Source organism: Ursus maritimus, unplaced genomic scaffold, assembly GCF_017311325.1.
Source record: "Ursus maritimus isolate PB19 unplaced genomic scaffold, ASM1731132v1 scaffold_24, whole genome shotgun sequence".
Classification (NCBI taxonomy): Eukaryota; Metazoa; Chordata; class Mammalia; order Carnivora; family Ursidae; genus Ursus; species Ursus maritimus.
The window spans coordinates 15,022,678-15,034,933 of NW_024424897.1; the positions used below are offsets into that span (position 1 = coordinate 15,022,678).

The 12,256-nt window shown below is 53.4% G+C and overlaps 1 protein-coding gene across 3 annotated transcripts in view; it reads right to left on the reverse strand.

Moving 5' to 3' along the window:
* Window positions 1-3,714: 3,714 nt before the first annotated feature.
* KCNH6 (potassium voltage-gated channel subfamily H member 6) overlaps window positions 3,715-12,256 on the reverse strand; it is a 20,139-nt gene continuing 11,597 nt past the window's right edge. For 2 of the 3 annotated variants that reach the window (XM_008693591.2, XM_008693590.2), the window contains 5 exons: window positions 7,992-8,185; window positions 6,396-6,480; window positions 5,660-5,828; window positions 4,780-4,966; window positions 3,715-4,554 (listed from right to left, as the gene is read on the reverse strand). In XM_008693591.2, the coding sequence (XP_008691813.1) occupies window positions 4,270-4,554; window positions 4,780-4,966; window positions 5,660-5,828; window positions 6,396-6,480; window positions 7,992-8,185 (920 nt within the window). In that variant the 3' untranslated portion in view covers window positions 3,715-4,269. Of the gene's footprint in view, window positions 4,555-4,779; window positions 4,967-5,659; window positions 5,829-5,953; window positions 6,063-6,171; window positions 6,174-6,395; window positions 6,481-7,991; window positions 8,186-12,256 lie in introns of all 3 variants that reach the window. The other variant, XM_008693589.2, reaches the window with a different exon arrangement.

Below are 12,256 nucleotides of genomic sequence, written 5' to 3' on the forward strand. Positions count from 1 at the left end.
CCACCTTCCGTTTGAAGCCCCGCCCCGCCCTTTCGAAACGGAAGTCACGCGACCCCCGTAGCGGCGCCGGCCGTTGGCTGCCTGACATGTCCTTTCGAAAGGTTCCTTCTCCTTATTGGCTAGTGCAACCGTAGCTTCTGAAGCCCTTCGCTATTGGCTTAAATGTTTGTCATTCCAATGACTTGCCCGGCCCAATTTCAGGGGGCAGGCACTTTCTCAGCCTCACAGGTGATTGGCTGACAAAGATGTCAGTCAGAGAGATAACGGCGCAGTGCGGGTGAATGGGAGCGTGGGTGGCCTAGAGGCTAGTTAGCTAGCTGCGGCGGCAGGCCTCCAAGTTCTAGGCCAAGTCTCTGAGAGTGAACCCTCTGTGTGACCTGCTCTGACTTCCTCTCTGCAGCTGCCATTCTGAGCGGCTTCTCCCCGCTGTGCAGTATAAATTTACATGCTGCCTTACCCAAGGGCCAGCGGCCTGGCAGCCTGGCCCTGGCCAAACGGGAATCACCTTCATTTCCTCCTGGGGCCCGCACCCCTGTATACCGGGGAGCTGCTCTCCCAGTCCCCCCAACGGCAGGCGGAGAACACGCCTTTGCAGATCGACCCACCTTTAGTCAGGCCTTCCCGCGCTTTCCTGGACATTCTAGAAATGCTCGGAATTTCAAGGTTGGTTTTCAGTTAAGTCGGCGACACTACTTGCTTGGCCCTAAATTTTTGTCGGTTCCCGTTCATTCCATCCCTTTCCATCCCTTTCCCCGCAGCGGAGCCCAAGGAAACAGCTAATCAAGCCCTAAACATCTGTGTCCTCAGTTTGAAATGGAGAAGGGTCTGAATCTAGGTACCATCTCTTTATAATTTAAATGGTTTCCTATGCTTTGCTTTCAACACAATTAAATGGAACTGCTAGATGATATCATTAAATACCGTTTTAAGTATCGTGGATTGTTGAACAACTCAGGAAGAATTAAGTGACTGCTGTATATATCAAACCCCTTCGTGTGCCATCTGCTTACTTATTTGAACACGTTTTCTCTGCTTAAGTTTTTTAAAAAGGAAAGAAAAATAGGTATAAAAGGGCTGCTGAACCTTGTCTCGTTCTAATAAAAAGTGATACTCATCCACACACATGAGCTAATAAGAGGAAAATACCCTCCTTTATACATGCATTTCCAATAAAATTTTAATTTCTGTAAAAATTTGAAATACATTTGGGGCTCCTGGCTGGCTCAGTTGGTAGAGCAACCATCTCTTGATGTTGGAGTCATTGTGTTCAAGCCCCAGGTTGGGTGTAGAGATTACTTAAATAAATCTTAAAAAAAATAATAATTTACAAAAATTTGAAACATATCTCTGTTGTTTTGAACAACTCTGTACTAATAAGTGTAATCCTTAAAGCCTTGGTAAGGTTACAAAAATTTAATTTAAAAAATATATGCATATATACACACACACATATATATATATTTGTTGCCAACAGTTATGATCAGATTATCAATAATAGACCTTAAATCTGGGAATAAACTGCATGTAGCATAAACTGTGGTGGGAATAGAATGGAATTACGAGAAGAGAAAAAGGAATAATGTTATAGAAGAGCTTATTCTCGTGTTTTTATTTTTTATTTTTTTAAAGATTTTATTTATTTGAGAGAGAGAGAGAGAGAGCATGAGCAGGGGGAGGGGCGGAGGGAGAAGGAGAGGGAGAAACAGATTACCTGCTGCGCAGGGAGCCCAACATGGGGCTGAATCCCAGGACCCTGAGACCCTGACCTGAGCCGAAGGCAGCCACTAACCAACTGAGCCACCCAGGCACCCCTATTCTTGTAATGTGGTATATATATATATATTACATTGTGTATGTGCGTATATATATGTATACATACACAATGTAATATTACTCAGCCATCAAAAAGGATGAAATCTTACCATTTACAACGACGTGGATATAACTGGAGTGTATTACGGTAAGCGAAATAAGTCAACCAGAGAAAAACAATTATCAAATGGTTTCACTCACACATGGAATTTAAGAAAGAAAGCAGATCATAGGGGAAGGGAGCGAAAAATAAAATAAGATGAAATCAGAGAGGGAGACAAACCATAAAAGACTCTTAACTATAGGAAACAAACAGGATTGCTGGAGGGGAGGTGGGTGGGGGGATGGGGTAACTGGATGATGGGCATTAAGGAGGGCACGTGATCTAATGAGCACTGGGTATTATATGCAACAGATGAATAACTGAACTCTACATCTGAAACTAATGATACACTATATGTTAACTGATTGAATTTAAATGAAATAAGTTTAAAAAAAGAAAATGAATGATGTTAGGGGTGTTTGGCTGTCTCAGTTGGTAGACATGTGACTCTTGATCTTAGGGTTATGAGTTCAAGGCCCACATTGGGCATGGATCCTACTTTAAAAAAAAATGAATGATGTTGGCTCTCAAATCACTATGGTACTTGGATCTAAGTGAATCAATATAAATGAAGCAATTTATAAAGTATCAATATTCACAATACACTGGAAATTACATGCTTGCAACTATTTAAACTTGTCAATGAAATACTTCATATGCTAACTTAAAAATGTGTATGTGGGGGCGCCTGGGTGGCACAGCGGTTAAGCGTCTGCCTTCGGCTCAGGGTGTGATCCCGGCGTTATGGGATCGAGCCCCATATCAGGCTCCTCCGCTATGAGCCTGCTTCTTCTTCTCCCACTCCCCCTGCTTGTGTTCCCTCTCTCGCTGGCTGTCTCTATCTCTGTCAAATAAATAAATAAAATCTTTAAAAAAAAAATGTGTATGTGGTAGCAGGGATTCATTTTCAAAATGTACCAAAATGCAGTACCGAGAAAGGACTGAGGACTGGTGACCAGGTACTTTTTGGACAATAGCCCGTTTCACTGGAGTGATTAACTGTACATGTTCTCAAGCCAGACCATCTGGATTGAAACCATGTCCTCCTTTTCCCATAACGTTAGGCAAGATTCCTTTTTTTCTTTTTTAAGATTTTATCTATTTGTTTTTGAGAGAGAGAGAAAGAAAGCACAAGCAGAGGGAGGGGCGGAGGGAGAGGAAGAAGCAGACTCCCCACTGAGCAAGGAGCCCAATGTAGGGCTCGATCCCAGGACCCCAAGATCATGACCTGAGCGGAAGGCAGATGCTCAACTGACTGAGCCACCCAGGCACCCCGAGATTCCTTTTTTTTTAATTGAAGTATAATTTACACTTCAAAGTGCACATATTTTCACAATCTGAAATACACTGAATGTCGCCAGCTCCTGGATCAGGAAGCAGAAGGATAGTAGCACCCCGGAGGTCCCCCTCATGCTTGTGTAAATTTCTTAGCCTCTCACTGCTTCTGATTCCTCATCTCTTAAATGGGGCTAACAATCCCGACCCCATAGGGTTGTGGGGAGGCTCTGTGAACCAGTATCTGCAGAACTGTCAGCAGGGGCGTGGCACAGGGTGAGCCATGGAAGTGTTGGCTGTTGTCATAACTCTGGATGGTGACCAAGCAAGAGCCTCTCCACTGCCCTTTACCCCAGCCTGGCTAAAAGCCCCATGCTCCTGTGGCTCCTGGGCCCAGGAGAGCACCTTCAGGTCCCCAACACACAAATCCTTGTGGGAGGGACTTGAAGAAGACTACGGCTGTTGGAGTCACAGCACAATCAAGTACCTGATGGCTCTCAGGTAAGCAACACACCCAGCCCAAATGAAATGTGCAGACTTTATTAGCTGTGAGACGTTCCACTGCCTGGTAGAGTCCCAAAGGTCATCACAGAACCATAAGGGGTGGAGTGGCTGGGGGCTGGAGCTCTGTGCCCTGATATGTCCACTACCGAGAACACTTTCATCCCCAGCTGGTTCAAAGGCCCTTGGCAGGAGGTCTCACCAACCTTGGGTGCTGGGCTGTGAAGCTGTGGATAGTTCTGAGCACAAGGTGATAGTACCCAGCCGAGAGCAAGGTTCTCACGCAGATCAGAAGCTTCTTTCTTCACTGACTCCTCTGTCCCGTAAGCTACCTCTACCCCCCAGCCTCACCCACACTCCACCAGGCCTACTGTCTAAACAGAGCCCTAGAGGAGTCTGGGAGAGTTCTGAGCCTATTCACGCATGCCATTGTGGGTCACTTGGGCTGGCAGTTTGTAGCTACAGTAGGAGGACGGTTTTCAGAGGCCCATTTGGCAGCTGTCTGCCTCCCCCAAATCCTTCACTCTCATCCACCTTCAATCCTCTCATGGTATCTTTTATCCCGGGGTTCAGTGGCTCTAACTCCCTGCCAGTCCAGGATCTGAGCTATGTCTCTGGAACTCCAGCTGCTTGGGGACAGGGCCAAGGCGTTCAGGAAGGGAGGGAAAGCGGGGACCACAGATGAGTCCCTGTACCTCCAGGGGATGAAGAGTTGAGGCCAAGGGTGACAGGAGCCCCTCAGGCTGCTCCTGTGCTGAGGATACTGTAAGAATTTTGTCTGTTGTCACGGCCAGGGGAGGAGCCCTGGAGGAGGAGTTCCTTCGCGTCAGCCTATACTTGTTCAAGTCACCACAGCTTGGGACCTGGGGCGTGGGAGGGCAAGAAAGGGGGAGGCCACCAACTTTAGGGATAGGAACTGGCAGGAGCTATGTCCTGCTTGTCATGACATAAAGGAGGACAGCAGAAGCCACAGCTGCTCACAGGCCACAGAGGCTCTGGGCTTGATGCCACATGGAGACCAAGTTCAGGGTGGGGCAGACATGCAGCTGCCTCCAGGAAAGCCCTTGGGGATCCCTTCATCTGCTCACCTGTTCAGGGGTCAGACTGCCCTGGGGCAGCCTAGTTCCTGGACTCTGAGTGGCTGAGGCTGCAGGAAACAAGGCCAGGTCATCGGAGGTAGGGGCTCCCAGAATGTAGCCAGTGTGACCCTGGGACGGGGGCTGCTGAAGGAGCTGTAGGATGCGGCTGAGGTCTGAGGACAGGCGGGACTCCAACCTGCCAGACAGAATCCCATAGTCAAGGTCAGAGTCAGCATCAGGATAACGGAGAGCAGTTCAGGTCCTGAGGGCAGCTTTCAATTACTGCTGGATGGAATGGCAGCCTCGGACCTACCTGAAGCTATTTCCCTGCTACAATCCACAGCCCCTGCCAAAATTTCCCTTAGCACATCCCTGACTTCAATAATAACTGTGACCAGGCATTGTGCACACCTTAGCCCTCCTAAGGAAGCTTTGGTGTGGGTGTTCTGATTATCCCCATTTCATGAAAGGGCAAATGGAGGCTCAGGAGAGTTAAGTAACTTGTCCACACTCTTGCTGGTCAGTTGCAGAGCCGGGTTAGGAGCCCAGGACTATACTGCCCCAAGCCCTCACTCTACCACCACGGCCCTGCCATCCACAGGCCACACCCCCTTTCCAAGAGCCCATGGAATTTGTTTCTGCACGAGGTTATGCCCTTCCTCCAAAAAGGTTTTCTTGGCCTGTTTGGGGGGTTTGCTAGGACAAGCCATCCAAGGAACTGGGCTTAGTGACATAACGAAGGGGAGGCAGCTAAATGGGGCTAGCCATTCTAAAACCCACAGGGCACCCAGCGATGTCCCTGAACCACCAAGAGGGGGCACCCGTGCCTAGTCCACTGCTGGGCCTGCTCTCTGCAGCCACCCACATCCCTGGCCCACAGGACACTCACCTGTTCATCTGGGCCTGGAGCTGCTCTAGCCTGGAGCCTAGCTCCCGAGGCCAGCTGTCAGGGTCTCCCTGAGGGTTAGGGGGGCTGTGCCTTGGCCTTGGAGGCACTTGCTGCAGCAACTCAGGCCAGAGGCCAGATGCATCTGAGATGCTCAGAGAAGGGGCTGCGGCTGCAGGAGGGAAAGGGAAGCCTGAGCTTCAGTCTGGCTGGTTCCAAAGGCATGACCTGGAGCAGAGCCCATCCCTTCCCCTACCTGCCATGGGAACACAGGTTGGGAGAAGTGGATCTCTTTACCTGGGTGCCCTGGAGCACAAGGTCCTATCCCCATAGAGGTCTGGCTTCCAGGTCCCAGAAGGCTGTAGCCCTGGGAAGGGGGCTGGGGCCCCAGCTTCATGTGGGGGGACTGGCTGCGTGGGGACAGTCCAGCCCTGGCCTCACTGTCCATGGAGCTGCAGCCCAGCCACTGCCCTGGTGCCTTGATGTGAAACCCCAGGGGGCTGGCTTGTATCCACCCCTGGGGACATCCCTCACTCAGGCTCTGAGCACACAGGGGCAAGCAGAAGACAAGGGTGTCTATTACTGAGCCTGGGAGAGGGAGCCCCTCTCCTCTCATCAAGGGGCTGGGGAGGCCTCTCCCAAGGTGAGGCAGATGGGGAAGGACCAAAAGGGGTAGGACACTGGCCAGGGGCTTCAGGTTGGGGTGGGGCAGACACTGGTGGAGGCTGGCTTTGCTTACCTGACTGGCTGTCGCGGATGAAGAAGCCTTGGTGATCCGGGCTGCCTGGAGCTGGCTGGGGTGATGACTGGAAACCCCCGCCTGCCTTGTGGGGAACAAGAGCATCAAGTAACAGGTACTAAAGCTGGGACAGGGCCTCTTCTTTCTCCCCCGCATGCCCCCCGCCTATGGCCCTTGAGACAAATAGGTGAGAAAGTGGTAACAGGTGGGTAGGCTTCCCCTGATGCTCCAGAAAGCTTCCTGCAGGTTCTCTCCAGCGTGGGTGGGCAGGAGATTAAGGAGACTTGGAGATGGGCAGACCCCCACCACCACCAAGAGTCTTGGGAGCAGCAGCCTTGAGTAGCAAGATTTGATGGGGTGCGGGGGAGGGGGACAGAGGAGCTGTTCTTGCAGACCTCCCTTTCCTGAATGCCCTGGTACTCCTGTCCTCAGCTTGAGCTACTGGGGAGTTTCCTCTGAGGAGACTGGGTCTGGAATCTGCAATCCATCCAGGATACACTCTGCAGCACCCTTGGCAGACCACCCTCTTGGCACCATGTAACTTGGGGGTACCCAGGAACTACAGATGCCCCAGGCCACGGAGACCACATCCCTCTTGCCCCAGGGTCCAGCCACTGAGCCTTTGGGCCATCTGATGGCTCCTAGGGGCTAGGGCCCCCAAGGCAGTGTCCTTACAAGACGTCTCCTAGACAGATCAGGTGAGAAGAGGAGAGACTGGTGGGGGGGGGGAGAAGAGCAGAATGGACAGGATGGGGATGGCTGTCCATAGCAAGCAAAACTGCCTTAGGACCACCGTCCAGAAGCTGGGCTCGAGGCCTGAGTCAGGAGAGCACCTCCTCCTGAGGCCGGGGTGACGGGCTCAGTGCCAGGCCTCGGCCACTGTTCCCCCTGCCAGGCACACCTGCCCCCTCCTTCGCACTAGCTGATTCCAGACCCCCCCCTCCTCCATACAGTCCCTTCTGCGCACTTCCATTCTGTACTGGATGTCCCACTCCTTGGTAACCCTGAGCTCCACAGAAATTTGGTCTCCCCACACATCCTCGTGACTTCCTTGCTTGTTTATGAAGCTCTTCATTTTCCCTGAGCTGTGATAAGCTGGAGAGGAGAGGCTGCTGTATCACTCGTTCACACCACTGGGACCTGGCACTGTGAGCCCCTGGATGGCAGACACCGCCCCCCTTCCAGCTTGGTGCCACAGGGTGGACAAAGCCTCCGCCGTGGAGTCACACGACCTTGAGTCACTCTTTGGCTCTGCCTTTGACTGTATGGCTTACTGTACGGCGGTACGGCTTTGGTCAATGTGTTCCTCCTCTCTGACCCTCAGTTTCTTCATCTAGAAAGTGGGGGAAATAATGCTCTGTGCAAGGAGAGCATGTGAGCAAAGCCCAGGGCTCAGCATGGAGTTGGCGGTATCATCGTACGTGGCATTAGGTTGGCCACGGTAGCCACAGAAGAAATTATGGTGAAGGACGCAGGATGGGGTTGAAAGGAAGGGAGGTGGTCGGATGGTCTCCCTCAGGCCTGGCAGGCCAAGTGCTCAGCAGCCTCCGTGGCCCGAGGCCACTGCCCTCCCTGGCCCACCCAGCCCAGACTCACGTCCCGCAGGTTGAAGGTGACTTCCAGCTTACTCCAGAAGCTGTCTGCAAATGCAGGGTACAGGTCCAGCACCTCCAGCAGGTCTGCACGCTGGATCTTGTGCAGGTCACAGTAGGTCAGGGCCCGCACATCTGCACTGGACTTGCCCGGCCGGGTGTGAAGGCTAATGGGCTCCCCAAAGATGTCGTTCTTACCTGCCAGCCAGAGGGGCAGGGGTTTCTCCAGGGCCTGGCTCCACGCTGTCCTTGGAAGAGCCTCCCTGAGGGTCCCTTGATTACTAATCCTCCCCCCCACCTCCCGCCCACTGCAGGGCTGGGGGGCAGTGGGGGCGGGGAGAACTGCCAGGCTGGGCCTTGTGCTCAGGATCAAGCTCTGGGGACAGGGCCGGATGTGCTGGCTGGGGGTGGCGAGGGGTTGGATGTGAGACCTGCCTTTTCTTTTGTTCTCTGAACTCTGCCGAGAGCACATACCGTCCAAGCATGTGGGTCCCCCCCAACACCATTCTCAGGGCCCCTCAGGACCACTCTCTATCAGAATCCCCCTCATTCCGATTTTCCATGTTCTTTGGCACTGCCCCTATCCACCCCTCCACTCCAGGGGGCAGGAAGGGACACTAAAGGCTCCCTGCTCAACCTCTTCCTTGCTCCTCAGCCTGGTGGTGCTGTGAGTACAGGGAACCCCGGGCAAGGAGACCCCGCTGCCCCCAGGGCAAGGCCTGAGGTTTCTATCTCTTTGTGTTCCCACTCCCTACTGTGGGGCCAGGTAACCAGCACGGCCCTGGCAGAGGAAGCCTGGGAAATTCACTTCCCCTCTCTGGACCCCACTCTTCGCATCTCTAAAATGGGTATAACCATATCTGCCTTGCCTGCCCCACTGGACTGTCCAGAGGAACAGATGTGATGCTTGAGAAACTTCCTCAAATAACAAGAGGCATCAGACAGGTTGGTACCAGGCATTGGAGGGGATGGATGTCCCAGGGTGGACATAGGCTGGTGACACTTGGGGCATGTGGTGAGGGTAGGGGCCCTCCTGGTGCCAGGCCCACTGTGTTGGCCACAAGATATAAACATGAAAAAGATGCTTTCCCACCCACGAAGAGCCCCCAAGGCCCCACAAGACAGGCACCTAACCACCAACTAGTTTACACATCATCTATAGAGCCTTAGGACAGGGAGAACCAAGAGCTAAGGGGCGGAGGAGGAAGAGGGGCTCAGTCGACCAGGGATGGTGGACGCAGGGAGGAGGGGCTTCAGAAGATGTGAAGTGGGGGCTGGGTTGTGACAATGAGGGCTGGGCCCCCAGAAGAAAGGCGATCAGAGCAGAAGAAACAGCCATGTGCTGCACAGCGTGGGCAGACAGGGAGCCCAGGGCTGGGGCGCCAGGGACCATGATTGCCTGACATCCACTTCCCACAGGAAAGTCCAGCCCCTCAGCCTGGCAATATGACCAGGAGCTCTAATGGTTTACAAGGACAATGATGGATGGAAGCCAAGACCTGTTGCCCAAGAGAACAGGATCAAAGGTCAGTCAAGAGGAGGGGACTGAGGTCCAGAGAGGGAAGGGACTCACCAGAGTCACATATGAAATTCATAAGCTCGAAATCTGGGCGACATTATAAAATGATGTTTATCTAGTAGACAAAGGGTTATGATCTAATGTACATTTCCACTCAAGACAAAATGAGAGGATTTCAGGTATCTAACTGAAACTTAAATTGGACTAGCTTCTTAATTATTAAATAGAATTATCATCCTTCCCATGGGGATGGCACTTCTAAGGTAGGCTGGAATGAGGAAAGGTCTCAAGGGGAGCCCATGGCTTGAACTCAGCCTTGAAGGATGACCGGGGTCTGCCAGGCAAGTGCTCTGAGCAGAGTGGCAGCACGTGCAAAAGCAGGGAGGGGTGACAGAGACTGCAGGTTAGAGAACTCTAAGCAGTTTGGATCGCTGCGGCATGAAGTAGCAGGGGTGAGGGTGGCAGGATTTAGGGAGGTCAGACTGGGGAGGACTGTGCATGCTGTGATCAGGGGTTTACATGTGTCCTGTGGGTCATGGAGAACCACGGGAAGATTTTGAGCAGCAGAAGTATATGGACAGATGTGAATTTCAGGTCACTGGCAGAGGTGGAAGATGGGGTACGGGGGTAGACCAGATGCAGGGATACAGGAAAGGAGCTCTTGACATGTGCCCAGGGAGAACACGATGTGGGCTGGAGCCAGGCAGGGACAAGGAGACGGGTGTGGGACAGAGAGGTATTAACAAGGGTATTAACAGACAGGAGTCTGTGGCTGCCTAGATGGTGGGGGTGGGGCAGGAAAGGAGAAGGGTGCTCCCTTGGTTGACTCCCAGATCTCTGGCCCCCAAAATGGATGGTTCACCGCGATGGGAATTCTGAAGGTGAAGCTTTTGAGTAAAGATGATGATTTCAGACACAGGCATGTTGTTGGTCCACCTATGGAATATAGGGTGGCCATACCCAGGAAGAAATGGAATATTCCGGTCTAAGGAGAGATTGGGGCCAGGAGAGAGCTCTGGGGGTCCTTGCAGATAGATGAGGCTGAGAGTGTGGGAGCAAGAAGTAGGTCAAGTGAGGGTATGGGGTGAGGAAAAGAAAGCAGAGCCCACACTTGGTGAACACCAGCTGAGGGCAGACCAAAGGGAGAGGACTGAGTAGAGAAACTGGAGGGGGCCTGTCCAGTGGGATTGGAGGGGAGCCCAGCCATGGAGACAAAAGCAAGGAGAGGCTGACATCCTTATCAGGGTCTTGGGGTGGGCTGAAGTCAGGGAGAAGGCAAGGAAGATGAGAATCATCTCAGAGAGGTGAAGTGACCTGCCCAAGGTCACATGGTTGGTAAGTAGCAGAGGCTGTGCGTGCCCCCAAATCCGTCCCCTGTCCCGTGCTCATATCCTTCCTCCAAAGTGTCCAGCTGTCCCTGTAGCAGCAGTGAATGAGACTGGGGTCCTCCCTCTACCCAAGACAAACCTTTGCTCTCTCACAGTGAGCTCCCCAAGAGTGGAAGAAGGTGGGAGCTTTCTCAGATTTTGGAGTCAGACACATAGGCCTGGAATCCCTGTCTGGCCACTAGTCAGCATGACCTCTCTGAGCCTCTACTTCCCTATCAGGAAAATGGAACCTATGGTAGAGGTTTGTTTTAAGGATTCGGTGTGCTGGGTGTAAAAGCTCTCCACCGCGCATGTGCGCATGGTGCCACCGTCATCGTTAGGAAAGGAGTAGTCCAGGCAGGACGTCTCTACTTCCACCGCACCCACCCTTACCGGTCTGGCCCTCCCTGCCCGACCCACCTAGGATGGCCACGACCACGTCGTCGCGCAAGATCTCGATGGAGCCACGGGAGATGAAGTAGAGCGTGGAGAGCACGTCGCCAAGGTGCACCAGCGTGTCCCCTGGCGGTGCGTGCGTCGTCTTGAACTTGACGGCCAGCGCGCGCAGGCAGCCCTTGCTGGCTCCGCGGAAGGCAGGACAGTGCTGCAGCAGCGCGCGGTGCAGGTGCAGGCAGATGTCGGCCTGCAGGCACTCGGGGAAGCCCTTCAGCACCTGCGAGGGGGGCGGGTGCGTCCAGCGGGATGCGGCTGGGCCTGGGGCTGGGGGAAAGGGGACCAGGTGGGGAGGGGTCTGGGGGTGCCCTGTGTCCACGGGACCTCGGCCTCCCCCGGGGGCATTTAGCCAGAGCTGGGATTTGAGCTGGATCGCCTGCCCCACCCGACGTAGGGCGGCGGGGGCTCACCGCGTTCATGTCAATGCCGTTGGTGTAGGACCAGGCATGCTGGAAGTACTCTTCCAGGCGCTGCCGCAGCGGGTTTGGGATCTGGTGGAAGCGGATGAACTCCTTGACACGCAACATCTGCGTGTGGTAGCGCGCAGTGCCCGAGTACAGGCGCTGGATGATGGCTGACACGTTGCCAAAGATGCTGGCGTACATGAGGGCTGGGGTGAGGAAGCAGGGGTGCGGGGAGTGAGCTCCTTTGCAGCCCCACCAGGCCATAGCACCCCAGGGCCCGCTCCAGACCTCCTCCTCCCTAGGAGCCCTGTGATCAGGGGCCCCTGTGTCCAGGGCCAAGTCAGAGTGCCCAGAGCAGCGCCAGGGCACACAGAGGGACAAAAGCCCCTGGGCTTCCTGCCCTCCTCCCTCTGTGCTGTGTCTCTTGGCATCTTCCTGGGCCCAGAGGCCAGACTCCTGAGAACTAGGGCAATGATTTTTTTAGTACAGATTTGTTTTCCTCCTTCAAGTTGTAAAAAAAAAAAAA